Source organism: Anabrus simplex, chromosome 1 (assembly GCF_040414725.1).
Source record: "Anabrus simplex isolate iqAnaSimp1 chromosome 1, ASM4041472v1, whole genome shotgun sequence".
NCBI lineage: Eukaryota > Metazoa > Arthropoda > Insecta > Orthoptera > Tettigoniidae > Anabrus > Anabrus simplex.
The window spans coordinates 1,797,894,309-1,797,912,542 of NC_090265.1; the positions used below are offsets into that span (position 1 = coordinate 1,797,894,309).

The following is an 18,234-nucleotide window of genomic DNA, read 5'->3' on the forward strand; positions in this document are numbered from 1 at the left end:
GCTGGAACGTAGTTAGGCGATGGACTAGGGCGCGTGATAAGTTGTATTTGGTTATAAAAGCAAAATTACTTCTGGGGGATGGCGGGTAGGTTCTTAACTATCGCAGTGAACACATCTCTCTACGAGGTATTCCACTTAAGATTTCCAACATATTACATCCTTATCATGCTATTCTCTTACGGTGATTAATGATGAACAAGTGCTTTCAGAAGCAACCCCCTAGTGGATGACAGTTGTTCATTTAAATTGGTTGTATGGGAGCGCTTTTGTGTGTAATGCTGAGGCTCCACTAGCTATCAAATTAGGAGACAAAAATATGCAAATTGCAGTTGCCAACAGTTCTGCAAAAGAAATTCCTGGTTAACATTTTAGTCAAACATCAGTGACATGAACCTTCATAGTCATGACACAACAGTACGGAGGTTGGTGTTGCAAATAATTTTTGCTCCTACGTTGCTGAGGATGAAGATCAAAGGAGATTACTATGTTCCAGATGTGCAGAGAAAGATACTTTTTGTAGGGAGCCCTTGTGGATTATTTGGATTGTATATGTTTTGGGGACCATTTCATTTCCTGTGAATCAGTTTTCTAAATCTCTTGATTCCCCCCCCGCAATCTTGCTTTTCCTGACGCATCCTTTATTCAGAGTATGTTCATGGAAGCTTTTTTTTTTTTTTTCTTCAAATTTCTACTCTTCTTTCTGAAAGAAACTACACGTAAACATCGATAAAATTCAGGAAAAGGTAGTGAGTGATATACACAAGATAGATGAAGCTCCCTTACTGCTTTAGTATAGCATCAAGCATAGTAAAAAAGGAGTGTTTCTTAGGAAATGTTAAGAGATTCCATCACTTATCCCTGAATTTTCCTTTGCCATTGCTAATTTTTTTGCTTGTTTGAAGTTAGGGTGGACCAATTGACAGATCAGTGTTGTAAACTCTGAATTCTGTAGACTTACAAATATTCCCAGTATATGATCTTGCAGAGAATTATTTTTATGAAATTTCAAACATTAATTGCATGAGTTTTGGATACAATCTGAAATCCATTCTGCTTTTTTTAGTCTTACTGCTCTAAAATTATATTATAATAATTTGCATTGTTCTTTTCAGCCATTGGCTTTGTGGGACTTCTTTTGTTAGTAATTATTGGCAATGATATGTATATGTACACTGGCTGGCAAAATTAATGGATCACTTGAATTTTCAAAGGAAAAATGCATGTTAGATTGTGAAACCTATTTCAAGTGGTCCATTCATTTTGCTGGTGAGTGTATCAAATGTCGCATAGCATAAGTCCTGATTTGGAGGTTGGGTTCATGTTCATCTGTCTACGAAAATTGGAATATAAATTACTTTGGGCTGGACTGAAGCTGCTGATATACTGTATTTTTTCATATTCAAGACGACCCCCACATTTTTCTTCAAAAAATTAGATCAGACTTGGATAGTCTTCATGAAATCATAATTTTATTTATAGCAAATAAAACATGGACAAGTATGTAAAATCCTGTAGGCCAGCACAAGGTTGCACTTGAAGTTGAAATTCATGTTGGCACCACTACAAAAATGAAATGAAGAATGTCACCCGTCAATCAGAATCACCAATCTACTACTTTTTGTCAGATACAGTTACGAATTTTATTCATGTTAACTCGTATTTAATTCAGTGTAGTGATTATCATCTTTTATTTGCTTACACAAATATGAACATTTAAAAAAATACAAGGTTTAAGCGAGCCACAAAATAAATATGAACTATTTTCAGTTGATAGTTGTTGGCAATGTGGGTAGTATAGTGGTGCCATCTATAACTAGCTTGACTACCTATTGAAGTGTTGCCGTTTTGTCTGTCGCTGCTAGCACGTGGTCAGGTGTGATTCGCACGTTTATGAAAGTTTTTTCTTTGTGAGATAATTGTGAAATTTTATTTCAACGAATGCAGTGAGATGTCACGGAAACAACAGTCATGAACCGCGAAATGATAATCCTTTCTGCCACGGAGTAGCCCTTAGACTTAGTGCGGAGAACTCGTGAGTTTTACGAGAGGGAGAGAAAATCCGTACGTTTGTATAGCCATCCCTCTGTTCTTGCAGATCAAGTTGTGGAACGCATATGTCAGACATTAGCCTGCCCCGTGGTGTAAGGGTAGTGTGCCTGCCTCTCGCCTGGAGGCCCCGGGTTTGATTCCCGGTCAGGTCAGGGATTTTTCTCTCTGCCTGAGGGCTGGTTCGAGGTCCAGTCAGCTTACGTGATTAGAATTGAGGAGCTATCTGGCGGTGAGATGGTGGCCCCGGTCTCGAAAGCACAGAATAACGGCCGAGAGAATGCGTCGTGATATATATTCACATCAATAAACACTCATGGTATTGAAAAGGTGGACCTTTAACTTTTTCATTTTACTGTAATCCCAGTTCAATACGGAACAAAAAAAAGTTTCTAATTTTCAGTGACCACACAAACCCTTGTAATATGCAGGCCTTCGCTCTGAGCAGCGGTCGCTGGGCAGGCCAAGGTCCTGTCAAGGGCGTTAAGTGCCGTGGTGTTTGGTTTGGATATGTCAGGCATTAGGACTTTCAAAGCTTACTGTTATTCGGACAGGTGTTCGTCTCCAAGAACAGAAGGAAAAAGGGACTGGGGAACATAGCAGTAGCAGAAACGGGGCTGATCGTAGGGATTCGTTGCACAGCACTCCAGAAAATAAACAAATTAAGCCATCTCCTGTAATACGAATTCCTTCCAGGCTGATGCAATACGAAGACACATGTACAATTATTACAACTCATTCCCTTCCATCACTGTTATGGACGATGCACCTTACCTCTGTAATAATGGACAATGTCCCTACTTCGAGCGCACGTAAAGAACTGTTAGTAGAATGGCTGCAGTAAAGAAATATCCCAGCGCAAATGTGTATGACTAAATTAGTCGACGAGATAGCGAAGGAACAAGGGCACGAGGTTATTAGGTTGCCGCCGTACCACTGTTATTTCAACCTCATTAAGTTAGTACGGTATGGGGCGAAGTAAAACATTACGTATGCACTACTAAGTCCTTCACAATTACTGAAGTGGAAGGATTGTTCTGGGAGAGTATTGCTCGAATGGATGTGGCTTTGTGGAAAAAGAAAGCCATGTCGCAACATTCATTAACTTGGCAGTGGCAGTACATGGCATCATCAGTGACTGTCAAGAGTGATGACTGACAAACGAAGGCGGCCGTAGTGATGGCAGTGATCTGGAACGAGGGCACGAGGTTATTAGGTTGCCGCCGTACCACTGTTACTTCAACCTCATTAAGTTAGTACGGTATGGGGCGTCTCTACCCGAGTGAGTCGGGTATGAAAATAAGGTTTCTGAATTTTCATAAATTTTATAGATTTTACAAACCTTTTGTGTTAGCACCGGTGTATATTATTCTATCATTTATTGATCTATTTAATGTGAGATTCTTGTTGGCCAATTTCTTCTGTATTTTCCAACATCATGATAAGAATTTCATAATAAATTGATCTCGTATCATTTTGTGTTGAAATATTTTATTATAAACATAATCATGTGTTGAAAGTTCAATTTTTGTCAGCCGATTTCATTTGTATTGGGTATCATCGCGATGACATTAAAAGCATTTGTCCCACGTTTTTTAAAACTCGCGTGTCGTGCAATCAGCTGTTGTTGCGGCGGCAAAATCGCTTCGTGCAACATTCCAGTGTCACCAATGTTGTGCGCCTTACGCCGGCCCACCTTTACTTCCCTAATTATGTTTGTTAGAGGTATCTGATACTAGCTTGGAGTTCAGGGAATTCCTATTTGTGAGTCCGCATTTGTATCGCATCTAGTGTTATGGCCATTCCAACCTTGTATTTTTCGTGTACTTGCCTCACAATTTCATGTTCAACTTCTTTAAAGCGTCCTTGTTGCGGGCCACTGAATGCCTTTCACCTACAGTACGCATTTTTTAACTTCCTTTGTCTTCACATCTATGCCGAACGTTGGCTTTAGTTGTGCCAAATTTTCGTGCGGTTGAACAATCGTTCTTGCTTTCTGCATGTTTAATAACCATTAATTTAAAATTGGCATAATAATATCGAGAACCCGTCGGCAATACCTGTACCACCCGTGCCTACAATATGACGATCCATCGCGAAAATATTTCTGAGTTTCTTAAGACTCTTACTAAGCGTCGGGTACAACCGGCTGCCTGTAGACGCAAGTCCCGCTGCAAGCTTAGAGGCTAGCGATGTACAGCGTCATAAAGATGCAGACGTTGAAGGCCAAGTTTTGTGCGCTGTGATATGGCCATTCTGCCTTTGTTTTTTTTTTTTTTTTTTTTTTTTTTTTTGTGCATGTACCTTACAATTTCATCTTTGACTTCTGTAAAGTATCCTTGTTGCAGGTCACCAAATGAGTTTTTTTATACAGTACGTATTTTTTAAGCTTCCTTGCGGCTGGACAATCTGCGTGTTTAACCCTTTTAGGACTGGGTGTATGCAAGGATGGTGTGCCTAAGACCAGCTGTTTAGAGTGTGGTATGGCAAAAAAGACCAAGGCGTTAGAGGCATATTTTTCACATCTCCTTTCAGAAACGTATAACTTGGTCTGTAATTAAGGTTTCTTCACTATTCGTTTTTCAAAATCTTGAGAAAACAACCCTTGACATGTAAATGGAGGCACTTTGAACAAAATTAATATTTTAAATAAACAATATTTCATATATATACACTAAAAATGTTGAAATGCAATATCTGTAGCTTTTAAACTAAGCAAAATTTATCTATGGTAGATGTATTATTTATGTTCCATACTTCATTTTCCGTACTACCACAAATTTTGGGGAGGGGGGGGTTCGGATTGTAATTAATTAATAAAGTATTGTCAACCTGATCTGAGCCTAAAAAACATAGCACACCAGTAAGCACACATTGTTTGCCTACACTTCGTAGATACAAAGCCAGAACCTCTGAATAACACCAATACACGCCTAAAATATAACCCACTGAAACGGACAGAGTAATGTTTTAAAATGTTTCCAGTTGTTTTCCACACTTACAAAACTTGTTTACAAATATGTTTTTCACAATGCACACACCATGGCATCCTTCTTGGCATTTGGTACACGTTTTTCAGCTGGTCCTATAAGGGTTTAAGATTATTAATAATAATAATCTTATGACGTGAGGCGGCAAGTAACCTAGTGCACTCTTCTCAGTTTTATTGTTTGTTTCCTTATATATGGTATCTCCTTTCTAAGTGGATAATTATTCTGAGTGTTTTCTGTTTCAAGTGATACAGCCATCGCCTTTGTAAATGAGTATTTCTCGTAAACGTATGACAAGTTGCGAATTGTAGGCAGAACTTGACAACAACTCTGATGACTTGTTAGATGATTTATCAGATTTTGGTAAAGGTGATACCGTAAATAAGGAAACAAATGATAACACTGAGAAGAGCACAGTGTTACTTGCTGCCACACATGGTTTATGTTGAAACAGCAACAGCAGACTGCGCGAGCAGCTCAACAATAACGCTAACGCGGGCTGGCGCTCTGCATTGGGTGTGCTGCACAGTACTTGTTGGTGTTTATTTCGTACTTTGACTCTCATACTCAAACTTTAATCTAACAGTCCCAAAAGATCAAGACACTTAATATAGCGTCATATTATTCATGTGTTAATATATTTGGCCTACAGAAATCCTTTTATTCCACTGATGAAATATCGCCAGCTGGTCTTTCTCACAAGGATTGTCGATGATATATCGTCAGCTGGTCCTATAAAGGTTAATAACCATTAATTTTAAACTGGCATCATAATATCAATGAGAACCTGTTGAAAACGTTCGCCTGCAATATCTGTACCATGTGTCTACAGTACGATGATCCATTGCGAAAATATTTTTTCTGTCTATACAGAGGTTATTTTTACTTAGCGTCACGTACACTAAACACGTTTTAACTCTGTCAATGAGTAACTGTGGCCTTTCTAAGAATTTTAAGGGTCGCATCCTTGCTATTCCAATTCGAATGACATTTCCTGTGTAGCTGCAGCTCGGAAGTACGGTACATTGTGGTCGACCTTGCAATGAGCTCAGGAGAGAGTGCCTGATGTTTTGTGATGCCATTCTGTTGATTTGAGAAATGTTCTTGTAGAGACTAGTAGAAAGTCATTGTCTCTTCGCTATTTTCCGAGAACCAGTGATGTTACACAGAGGCATTGTACAGTCAATTGCCACGGCTAGCAGTATAATGAAGACGCGGATGTTGAAGGTAGTTTTATGCGCGGCGGTGGGGGTGTGTTGAAGGGAAGCAGCATGGTTACCGTGGTAACTGCCAGTGGTGTTCATTACTGTTACATCGCGAATGCAAGACGACTTGTGATTTTTCATATGAAATTCCGAGGGAGAAAAACAGTCTTGGGCTCTGAGAAATGCAGTACGAACAGCGCAGTCTTCTTTCATTGCCCTTTTCAAAATGTGCTTGAAATATGCAGGTATTACTAGTTCTATGTTGACACTCAAAATATTGTACGAGATACTTATTTTGAGTCTCTGTTTTTACAGGACGTTCTGAGTGTGGCTTTCTCAGTGGACAACAGACAGATTGTCTCTGGCAGCAGGGATAAGACCATCAAATTGTGGAACACACTTGCCGAGTGTAAATATACTATTCAGGTAAGATCATTTTTCTAACACACTAATTTGTTTCCCGAGCACGTTGACCAATATTCATGTGGCTCAATAAAAAGCATGGGGCCTTGACCAGTAGTAATCACTGAATTGTGGTAGCCCTGGACCAACAGTGTAAGTAACTAACAAATTATGGCTGTGCCTATGTCGTTTCAAGTCTTGCATATTGTCATTTTTCAATTGACAAAACTAAAGCAAAGAACTTTGTAAGAGATGGGCACTACATCTTACGAAAATTGTTCTAAAATAATGTTGACTAATGGTCACCCAAATTTACCCTTGTTTTAGCTTAAAACTATTATGATCTATTTAAGACAGTTATAATTGGCAGGATGTGTTTACAGTGCACTATGTCTTCTGGTATAAGCTAGAGCAATTTTGTTACTTTCATTGATCTGTCTCTGTCTTATCCTTGGCTTTGACAATATGAAAGTGACTGAGGTATGAGCAATGCTAGTAATGTCATTCCTTATGCAGCCATTCCCTGCTATGAATGGAGTTGGAAAATATTGCCCATAGGGCATGCATTTCAAAGGGCTTGGCAAACTGATAAGTAACAGCAATTTCTGGATCGGCGAGGAAAGCATCGGGAAACTACCTCGCTTCATTTCCCTAGTACGCCTCTTCATTGATGCCTAGGCCATCTATAACAGCTGATGGCAGAGCTGTGGAGGATCCAACCAGTCTTAGGGCTGAGGATTGAACATAACGCAGATATAAGCATGAAATTTCATTAAGACTGTGTGGTGTGATACACAGATTTAATATTTTTTCAAGATTCCTATAAAGCGGCAGCTATTCTCGAATGGAAACATTTAATTTGTAATCTGTCCTACATTACAAATTTTATGTCATTTTGCTTGTAATTCATTCATTCTTTAAATTGGTTTATCAAGTTACTGAAAATGCCTAGCGACACGCTGCTTATTACATTCAAATTTAGATCCAGTGAATTATATTAAAATGCTATTTAACATAAGATCTTTCAATATTTGCAGTATTTCCCATTCCTTTCTGAAACTTTTGCAGCAAGATCGGCTTGGAAAATATTGTTTCTTGGAACAATTTGTCAAGGACACTGGAAAACCCTTAGGGAAATTCATTAACATACATTTTGAAACTATATCTATGCTACTTTTTCCTTTTTAGGATGATGGTCACAGTGACTGGGTGTCATGCGTGCGTTTCTCTCCAAACCATTCCAATCCCATCATTGTTTCAGCTGGTTGGGATAAAATGGTTAAGGTGAGTTTTGTTTTCACTTTGTTTAGCCTATCTTATATTGTAAATTCATGTTAGTATGGGCTTGTTTCCGCTTGTAATACGATGTTCACTACAATGGAGTGTGTAAATGTGTTGACTGCAGTGTTACTCAGAATATGCATGCATACTCCAGATTTTGTATCCATTAGGGGTTCAACTTGAATTATGAATATTCCTGAATTTAATATTACATAAATTTTGCAGGTGTGGAATTTGGCAAATTGTCGGTTGAAAATCAACCATATTGGCCACACTGGATATCTGAATACAGTTACAGTATCTCCTGATGGATCTCTGTGTGCATCAGGTGGCAAGGTAAGATATCCCTGAAAAATGTTTTAGATTCTGTAAAAATATAGCTGCCATTTTGTAGTGTAACGGTTTCCCCAAGTGTTAAAACTCGACTTGATTTCTAATCAGACTCTTGTCTGAAATCGTCAGCATCAAATTTTGTACCATAAGAAAATCATTACATTTCTCTTCATTACTTATTTGTCCAATACACAGTAATATAAGGCAGTGGTAATTATGTTAAAATGTTCATATATAAGCCATTCTTGTGTTCACAGCTGAACATTTAATGACCCACTTTTCCCATTCTCCTTTTGCGATTGGTGAAAGTTAGGTCAGTGATCCAACCCGGTGTGGCCTCGACGACTTCAAATTACATTCAGCAGGGTTGCGAATGTTACTAGTAACAAGACCTTTGGGCGCTGGATGGGTTTGGTCTGTTTAGGGGCATAGGCCCTCAGGTTAGAGCAGCAAAGCATCATGTATCCCATGGCTTGGTTAGGACCGGCTGGTGACAAAAACATTGGGCAACTTTCAAAATTGGCTGTTCTCTTAAGTCTACTATACTTCTACCGAAAATTGCTGCCCTGTACTTGGACATTATGCGAGCTCTATCAAAGAAGATACGAAACTTGGTCAGGGAGTAGGAAGACGGCACGAACCTTGTGGTTGGCAGTAGAAATACAGCCCTTGGTCACTTTCAACTACTGTGAAACCTTGTTAGTACGTTTCTGCAGGGGCGATGAAAAAATAGTGTTAATCCATTCGCATCCTATTTAAATACCGTAGCAGTTCACTGAGAAAACACATTTAAATCCTGCACTATGGCAGTCGTCTGCACAGCAACTTTTTCAAGAAGTTATCACTAACCCCGCTGTATTCACTAAACGTATGTACAATAGGGATATTGTCACTTTTTGTCCAGTTCCAGTCATTAAAGTTAGTCTGCGCCGAGGTACGAACTTGTTTCGAAAGACTTGGCCCACCGTCATTTGTATCACTTTCCGTGTCATCAGCACTATTACACGCATCACTCAAACTAAGACCTTTGGGGTCTATTTTGTCGTCACAAACATCACTGTCTTCATAATCACTCTAAAACACTATTAGCTATTCCATCTTCATCAACACCAACACATCTGCTTGACGCCATGATTGCAACTGACGTGAGTGAAATATGTTGAGCAAAGATTTTTTATCTCTTGTTCCAGAAGTGTGTGATAACCAAAGCCACATGTCTAAACTTCAGCTCAGAATACATACAAGTGGCATCTGTGAGTTAGTAACTGAACTACATGTAATGATATACAGCAGTGCATCACTGCGAGCTGAGCTCGTTATTAGATTCATATGCCACAAATAACTTCTGCGAGCTAGGGTCGTCAAATGATGCAATTTGGTTAAGTGGGAAAACGTACTATTGAATATCCCATTTAAAACTAACAGGGAGACGATTTGTTCTCTACTGCTGTAATTTAGGTCCTCTTCGCATCTTCCAAAAAAAAATCCTATTTCATTGCGGTTAAAAACTAGCTGTGGCAGGTAACACACTAAAAATTACCTTCTGGAACTCAGCAGCGAATGCCTCGGCTGCCTTGGTATCCAAACTGGAAGCCTCCCCATGCCTCACAACACTATGCATGCCACTTGTTATCAAACCATCCCCTGCTGGCCTTGGAAGCTTTGTTTCTGTTCACGTACGTGTACTATATGACAATTAGAGAATTCAGTGTCTGGTCACAAGCCCATGAAGGACAGTTTAACCCTGTTGTGCTAATGCAAGCGGGGATTTAAAAGTAAAGCCCCTGCTGGTGTATTATTCCGAGAATCCATGAGCCTTCAAGAAATGCAAGGTGCAGAAGACCCAGTTAAATGTTATGTGGAGGTCCAGCACTAAGGCTTGGGTCACTCGTATTTTCTTTGTTGAATGGGTGAACAAGGTTTTTGGTTGTGTAGTGAAGAAATACCTTTCAGAAAATAATGCCACTTGAAGTCTTGCTGGTTATGAACAATGCTCCTGCTCATCCTTCAGGCCTTGAGGACTTACTGGAGGAAATAGTTTATTAAGGTTAAGTTTCTTCCTCCCAACACTACTCCAGCCTGAGGATCAGCAAGTCATTTTTAATTTCAAGAAGCTAGACACCAAAGCACTATTTCAACAATGCTTTGAAGTGACCGAAGGAACGAACCTCCGAGAGTTTTGGAGAAATCGCTTCCACATTGTGAACTGCCTGAAGATCATCGATAAAGCTGGGATGGGGTCACAAAGAGAATTTTCACTTCCGCTTGGGGAAAGCTGTGACCTGACTATTCTTGGACATGACTTTGAAGGAATTGGTGACAATCAGCCACTGATTGTCGATGAAATTGTGTCCTTAGGGAAGACCCTGGGGCTGGAGTTGAATGACATGGGCATTCAAGAGCTGGTGGAAGAAAAGCCAGAAACTGACCACAAGTGAACTGATGGACCTGCATCACGAACAGGAGGTTGTGGAGATCTCGTCCGGGTGAGGAAAAATCAATGAAATCTCTTGCTTACATTGAGATTCGGGAGAAGGGCAATATGCCGGAAATAGTACAAGATTTTGTGGAAGAACACCACCCGAATAAGGCTGTAGCAGTGCGGGCGATGACTCTGTTCAATGCAATGTCACATTTTCGGGAAATCCATGAAAAGTGGCAAAAGCAACAGTCATTGGACAGTTTCCTCGTTAAAGTTGCACATAATTCCAGTGAGCCAACATGTAGCAGTGATTCCGTTAGTGAAATTCGTGCTACACAGTAACTCTTCTCATGTTGTCTCTAGTCTCCCTCGCACCAACGATTCTGTTGTTCGGTAAAGTGCAGTTTCATTTGTTTTACGTTGTATTTTGTTTTAGAAATGTTATGCGAATAAATATTTTTGTTGTGGACGAATCATCTGTGTTTCAGTTGTTTCTTGGGGAAAATTTGCTTTGATATATGAGCGCTTTGAATTACAAGCATGTTGCCAGAATGAATTATGCTCTCAATCCAAGGTTCCACTGTGTATTCATTTTGAGTCATATACAGGAGAACCTCGATAATTCGAAATCGGTTAATTCAAAATCCCGCCTAATTCGAAGCAGCTCTCGTTCCCGGAAACAGGAGATACAGTTTTGCATGTTATTTCAATTGTTTAATTCGAAATACGGATAATTCATAATTCGAAGTACAATGTCGGCTCCATTACCGAAATTGATTTCTAATTCGAAACTGCCTTTACATTTTAAAACAATAGTATGTTACAGAGTAATTTCAACTCGAAATTTATCCGCTCTGCGTCATAATAGAACGTGCGTTCCGGAACGTGGAGGGGTAGCTTTCCGCACACTCACTTCGGTGGGTCTACAGTGCGCTTCATGATTGCTAAGTTGAATGAAATCGGAATTCTTTTGTGTTCGACCTTTTAAGGAACGCCGTAATATCACGCAACATGCAGTGTGCGGGAAAACAGAATCCACGAACACTGGCGATGCCGACAGTTGACGAAAAACCGTGGCAAATATAATAAATTTGTAGGCACCGAACAATATTGTCATTGCCGATGAAAGTGCATTGCTTTCTTTTAATAACAAGCCCAACCGGTCTTAGGAGAAAGTGCCTGCCGGGACATCGTACAAGGGGGTGGGGGTCATTGTACTGTGTTGCGATGCACACGGTAGCGAGAGAATTCCTCCCCTCGTCATAGGAAAGTTCGGTAAGCCACTATGTTTTAAGGACGTCGGGGACTTTCTGTGAAAGTACAACGCATCTAAAAAAATTCAAACGGTAGAGTAATCCAAAAAAATAATGCATTTGCTCATGGGAACCAGCATAGTTTATCCTCGTCTTTGTATCTTGTGATTTTTTTCTATCGTTGCGTGAGGTTATGTTTATCAGTGATTTATCCATGTGCATTCTTTGAACCTTGTAAAAGCACCTTGTTTGATATATTTCAGAATTTTTTTTTTCCATGTCATTTGAAAGGTTTAAACTGAATCAAGGTGAATGAATGCGTTAATGGGTCTTAGAATACTTTGTGACGGCACAACTGTTTACATTTCTGAAGTACGAGAGAAGTGCCATGGTGGGAAATCGTACAAGGATAGAGCGACTGTATTGTGTTATGCAGAAGGAAGCGGGAGATTTTCTCCCCTTGTCATAAGAAAGTTCAATTAGCCACGAAGATTTAAGGGCATCAGATACTTTCTGTGCAAGTACAGGGCATCTAAAATGCATACAGTACAGTTATCCAACAGGTTATCCAATGAATAAAGCACTTGCACATGGGAGCCAGCATAGGTTTCTCCTAGTCTTTGAACTGTGCTTTTTCTTTTCTTTCATTCGTTGCGAGATCTGCTTTGTCGGTGAGTTGTCCAAGTGCATTATTTGAATACTCTAAATGGACTTTCTTGGACTCTTCTTCCATGGCATTTGAAAGGTTTAATCTGTGAATCAGTAATGGGTCTTCGAATATTTTGTAATCCGGCAAGGGTTGGCACTTCTTAATTACGAATTGGCGGTTAATTCACAATCATATAATTCAAAGTCCGATTTTTAGAGTCCCAATGACTTCGAATTAATGAGGTTTTACTATTGACCCTAACCGAACAGCAGGGTTAATGAGGAATGCACCAAGGTTTCACTGTATATCAAAAACTCAAGGTACTAAGAATAATAGATTTAAGCAACATTCCTTTTCTTTCCTGACTGATGGAAGTTAATATGAAATGATGATTTCTTCATAAAACCCATGAGAAACTGTGAGTGTTTTGCGGATATGGGACTGATTATTTTGCTTAGTGCACGTCTTATGTATTTTGTTTTGTAATTTCTTGTAGTGATGTAAGGAAATTGTTCCCAGGATTGTAAAGCCATGCTGTGGGATCTTAACGATGGCAAGCATCTGCATACCCTTGACCACAATGACATCATCACTGCCTTGTGCTTCTCTCCCAACCGGTATTGGCTGTGTGCTGCATTTGGGCCTTCCATCAAGATTTGGGTAAGTAATTTAAGCTATAGTTAGGAGTGTTCAACTGATCTTTACCAGGCATTTGGACCATTTTTTTTACTATGATACTTCTTTTGTAGAGTATCTTCTTTTCTTTTAACGGCAGTACCATCACACTCAGTGCATTATTGAACATTTTAGATGTGCAAAATGAAATGATGATTCCTTTGTTTTATCATGAGAAGTCATGAGTGTTTGCGGATATGGGACTGATTCATTTTGTTATCTTCCAGTTTAGTAGGTATTCTATAAAATATTGGTTGTGTTGAACCAGAGTTACAAGTTGATACTCTTGTTGTGGGGAGGTGCAGGTGGTTTAGTTTAACATAGAAACATGCAACTCTACAAGATATAAATTTCATATTTCCATATTGACAGCTGATCACTATAACAATTTATTGTTAAAACTATCCTAATCAATATACAATAGCATAATGCAAATTTAAAATTCACACTTGTCATATCTAAACACATTTTAACCCTGATTGTGTCATCTTCAGTAGTGTTAAAATTGGCATGTGTAACAAGATATGTGACTTCATGACAGGCCTAGCAAGCCGGTGATGGATATTAACTCGCTTTCAAGGAAACGAGGAAAGATAAGCCAGACAGATGTAACAGACGCCGACCCTGACAGGCCTAGCAAGCCGGTGATGGATATTTCCTCGCTTTCAAGGAAACGAGGAAAGATACGCCGGACAGATGTAACAGACGCCGACCCTGGCTAGGAGCAGGATTATAAATTGGCACACTGAATATGCAAACATTGACTAGAAAAGTAGAAGAGGTTGTAGACATGATGAAAAGACGAAAACTGGATGTACTAGGGCTGGCAGAGACTAAGTGGAGGGGTGAGGGTAGGAGAGAGCTGCAGAATGGTTTTTGGTTGTACTGGATAGGAAATGAGGGGAAAGCAAAATGGAGTAGGAGTGGTAGTAAGAAATGGATTGAAAGAGGAAGTAAAAGGTATGTGACAAGTTGATAAAAGTCAAAATAACAGTCAAAAGAAAACCTGGGAAATTGTACAAGTGTATGCTCCACAAGCAGGATGCATGCAACAAGATAAAGATGACTTTGAAGAAGAATTGGAGAGACAATTGAATGGACAAAATAACGTGGTAATGGGGGACTTCAATGCCCATGTAGGCATGGAAAGGAAGGGTTATGAGAACGTGCTTGGAGCGGAAGGATGGGGAAACACAGTAGAAGTCCGCCATAGCGAGTATGGCATATAACGAGAACTCCGTTATAGCGACGACCTTTTTCTGTCCCTTCAAAATTTGTATATTAAACTGTGTATTGTCCGTCGGTTACAGCGAGAACCGTATCACTGGCGCATCCGTTATTACGAGCGATTAAGCGCGCGCGATTCTTTCCGTTGCCGATATTTATGCACCCCAACAACGATATTGCATGCGATCGATTGCCTTCGGCATAGTTTCCTCGCTATTTGCACTAGCGATTTCTCTTGTCGGCATTCGAAGGCGATGTCGTCGATTAGTAGAGTTTGTGATTTTTAGCATTTGCGATAAATGCGAAATATGCCGAAACTTTGTCAGTGTATGTGCCTTCATCTTATATGACCCGTACGGGTGGTTTTTAGCGATTTCGAATTCGCGATAAAATGCGAAATTGGTTCAAAATGCGAAATTATACAATTTATGCGAAATAGATGCGAAACTCTCAGTTTTATACGAAATAAACATATATTTTTAAAAACTATGCATTTTTCTTTAAAATAAGATATAAATATTATTTATTTCAGGAGAAATAATTATTACGGCGCCCATTGCGATCGTAAGCGGTAACATGCTTTGACGGACATTCCGTCCTGCTGCACGGAACATTTATAAGTTCATTATCGCAGTTAGCTGGTCGGAGAGATTTATTCTCTTTGTTTTGCAGCCTAACCGATTGATGTCAGATGATACCTGAAGCTATTTTCTCTGTGTAAATAGTAACTCTGAGCTGAAATATGGAAAATAAAAAGCACCTCATTTTGCCGCTCGTAAACAATCATGGCGGCATCCAAGCGCTGCATGGATGAGTTTGTTTATTCGTAACTGGCTTGAAAATACTGATGTTGAAAGTGGAAAATATTCTCTGGAGAATGAAAATACTTCTTCAAATGACAGTGATGAAAGTGATTCAGATTTCAGTTCCGAGATGATAGTGCCAATTGAAACTACGTGACAAAACCAGAATTCAACAAGAGCGAGTGAGAAGTCTAGTTTTTTTTTTGCTTTACGTCGCACCGACACAGATAGGTCTTACGGCGACGATGGGACATTAAAGGGCTAGGAATGGGAAAGAAGCGGCCGTGGCCTTAATTACGATACAGTCCCAGCACTTGCCTGGTGTGAAAATGGGAAACCACGGAAAATCGTCTTCCAGGCTGCCGACAGTGGGGTTCGAACCCACTATCTCCTGGATGCGAGCTCACAGCTGCGCGCTCCTAACCGCACAGCCAACTAGCCCGTTGAGAAGTCTAGTAAAATGATACTTGGAATTATGATCTTGTTGACAATAACCCTCTTTCTGTAACGTGTAAACCAGTTTTTGAAATTCACTCTGTAGTGAGGAGGGGGTTGGGTAATAATCCGAAAGAAATGGACTTGGGAAATGAATTTCTAACCCCACAGTTCTGGGATCACGTTACTAAGGAAACCAATACCTTTGCCTCTACATTTCTTGCTAATTTATCTGCTTCCCTTGAAACCAGTAATACGAACAAAAACATTGGCTTCCTGTTACAATAGACGAGCTAAATGCTCACTTTGCTTTGTGTATTCTTATGTAGCCTATGTGATTAATCAAATTTATCTTAAAGTGACAAAAAATAAATAGTATGTAAGGGAATATTTCCTTTTACAAGTAATGGCAGGCCAAAGGGTTAAATCCTTCAATATGTGGAATTTCTTTCACTGGCTAAAGAGCACTACAAAGACCAGTCAATCAAACAGCAAATACACTTTCAAGCACCACGTTCATTCTCTTTGTGTGTTGACCCTTGATCTTAGTCGGTTATTCTTGACATTGGTGTTGAGTAGTAGTTCTGTTTAAAAGTACGGTAGCGATTTATTTTATTGTCTGTTAGCCATGGGTAGAAGCGAAGTGACGATCAAACAGCATGCCGAAAGTCACAAATCGGGACATTTTTATGTAAGGACACAGGTGGCCTATATTGATGTGCCGACTCTGCAATCAAAAACTTGAAGGAAAAAATGTTTTGCAGGCTTTCCTTTGCCTTGGCAGCACTTCTGTGCATTTGGGCCTCTACGAACAGTGTCGATGTAGAGGTTTTTTTTTTAGCAAGTACAACATAATTGTAACTGATAGGCGGTCTCAAATGAAGGAGGACACCTTTTAAATAATTGGCATGTTGTACTTAAATCATCATTGAAATTCCTCTTCCTTGTAGGTGTGTTGTACTGTGATAAATAAATACGTTCAGAATAGTATTTTTCACTTTGAAATTGTGTTTGTAAATTTGAAAATAAGCATATTCCTGTGTGTTTGTTAATACTTCTTGCAGTCTTATGTTGATGTTTGTCTTATTTTCCATAGTGAATTCAAAACTGCATGACGAGCAATGTGTGATTAAACAGTATGATTTTACTCCCAACTGTTGTGTGTGCAATTTAGCAAATTATGCCTATTTTTAACCAATTTGCTACAAAATGCTAAACTAGAGAAGTTTAGATGCTACAAAACGCTAAATTTGAAAATCAAAACGCTAAATCACTGATTTTTAAATGCTATAAACCACGAACTCTATCGATTAGTAATATCCGTCGACAGTTGTTCCGTAAAGAAAATTCTAAATGAAAGAGAAAAAGTTTTCGTAATAAATGCGTAAATAACTTGTCTGATAACGGTTCTTAACTCGTTAAGAATTAAGACTGACTAAACAACCGCTTAATTTTGAGGTTAAATAATGCAATTAAGTAAGAATGGGATACACTTCAAGATATGGCAGAGTGCTTAATTTATTTCAGAGGTTAGTTTATATTTTGTCGCGTCTGGTTAAATTACGGAATGGCTATTATGAAAATTTATAGCAAGAAAGGTATAATTTCTCTACTGGCGCAACGGGTTCTAGTCTATATTATGATGCCAATTTTAAGTTAATGTTTATTAAACACTCAGAAATGTAGAATAATTGTGCAGCCGCAAGAAAATACGGCATAGGCCTAACTAAAGCCAACATTCGGCGTTAGCGTGAAGACAAAGAGCTAAAAAATGCGTACTGTACAAAAAATTAATTCAGTGGTCTGCAACAAGGACGCTTTAAAGAAGCCGAAGATGAAATTGTGAGATATGTGCACGAAAAACGCAAGGGCGGAATGGCGCAATAAACTCATTCGTTGACTTTCAACATTCGCGATTAGGCCTATACATCGCTAACCGCTGAATTTGGCCGAACCCGACATGCGAGACGTGCGTGTGGTGGTAGCCGGTTGTATATGATGCTGCGTAAAAGTGACAGTTTTATAGACAGCAAGAATAATTTCCTGATGGATCGTTGTCGTAGAGACCACATGGAATAGGTATTGCCGAAAAATTTTCAAAGAGTTGTCTTCGGTATTGTGATGCCAATGTTAAGTTAATTGTCCTTAAACCCGCGGAAATAAAGAATAATTGTGCAGCCGCAAAAAAAAGGAAATGTGGCGTGATGAAAGTCTATGTTTGGCGTCTAAAAGTAGTCTAAAAATGCGTATGCCTACTGTACAACAAGGCATTCATATGATTTTACAAACTTCTTTTTGAGCCTGTTAAAAATTTTTTGAAGGAAAAAGTTGGGTTCATCTTGGATTCGGAGAAATACGGTACTATATTTTTTCAGAATGTAATTAAACATACACTTTCACGTATCAGATTACAAAAAAATAACAAACAAGTAAGCCATAGTGTGAACATCATCTGCGGAAACGCAAGTTTTGAACAAACTGATTGCCGTTTCATACCGATTTTAAAGTGCATG

At 39.2% G+C, this 18,234-nt stretch overlaps 1 protein-coding gene across 2 annotated transcripts in view; it reads left to right on the plus strand.

Moving 5' to 3' along the window:
• LOC136858779 (small ribosomal subunit protein RACK1) overlaps nucleotides 1–18,234 on the plus strand; it is a 35,550-nt gene that overhangs the window by 13,195 nt on the left and 4,121 nt on the right. The window contains exons 3-6 of one of the 2 annotated variants that reach the window (XM_067138572.2): nucleotides 6,557–6,667; nucleotides 7,832–7,927; nucleotides 8,150–8,260; nucleotides 13,101–13,241. In XM_067138572.2, the coding sequence (XP_066994673.1) occupies nucleotides 6,557–6,667; nucleotides 7,832–7,927; nucleotides 8,150–8,260; nucleotides 13,101–13,241 (459 nt within the window). Of the gene's footprint in view, nucleotides 1–6,556; nucleotides 6,668–7,831; nucleotides 7,928–8,149; nucleotides 8,261–13,100; nucleotides 13,242–18,234 lie in introns of those variants that run through there. The other variant, XR_010858670.2, reaches the window with a different exon arrangement.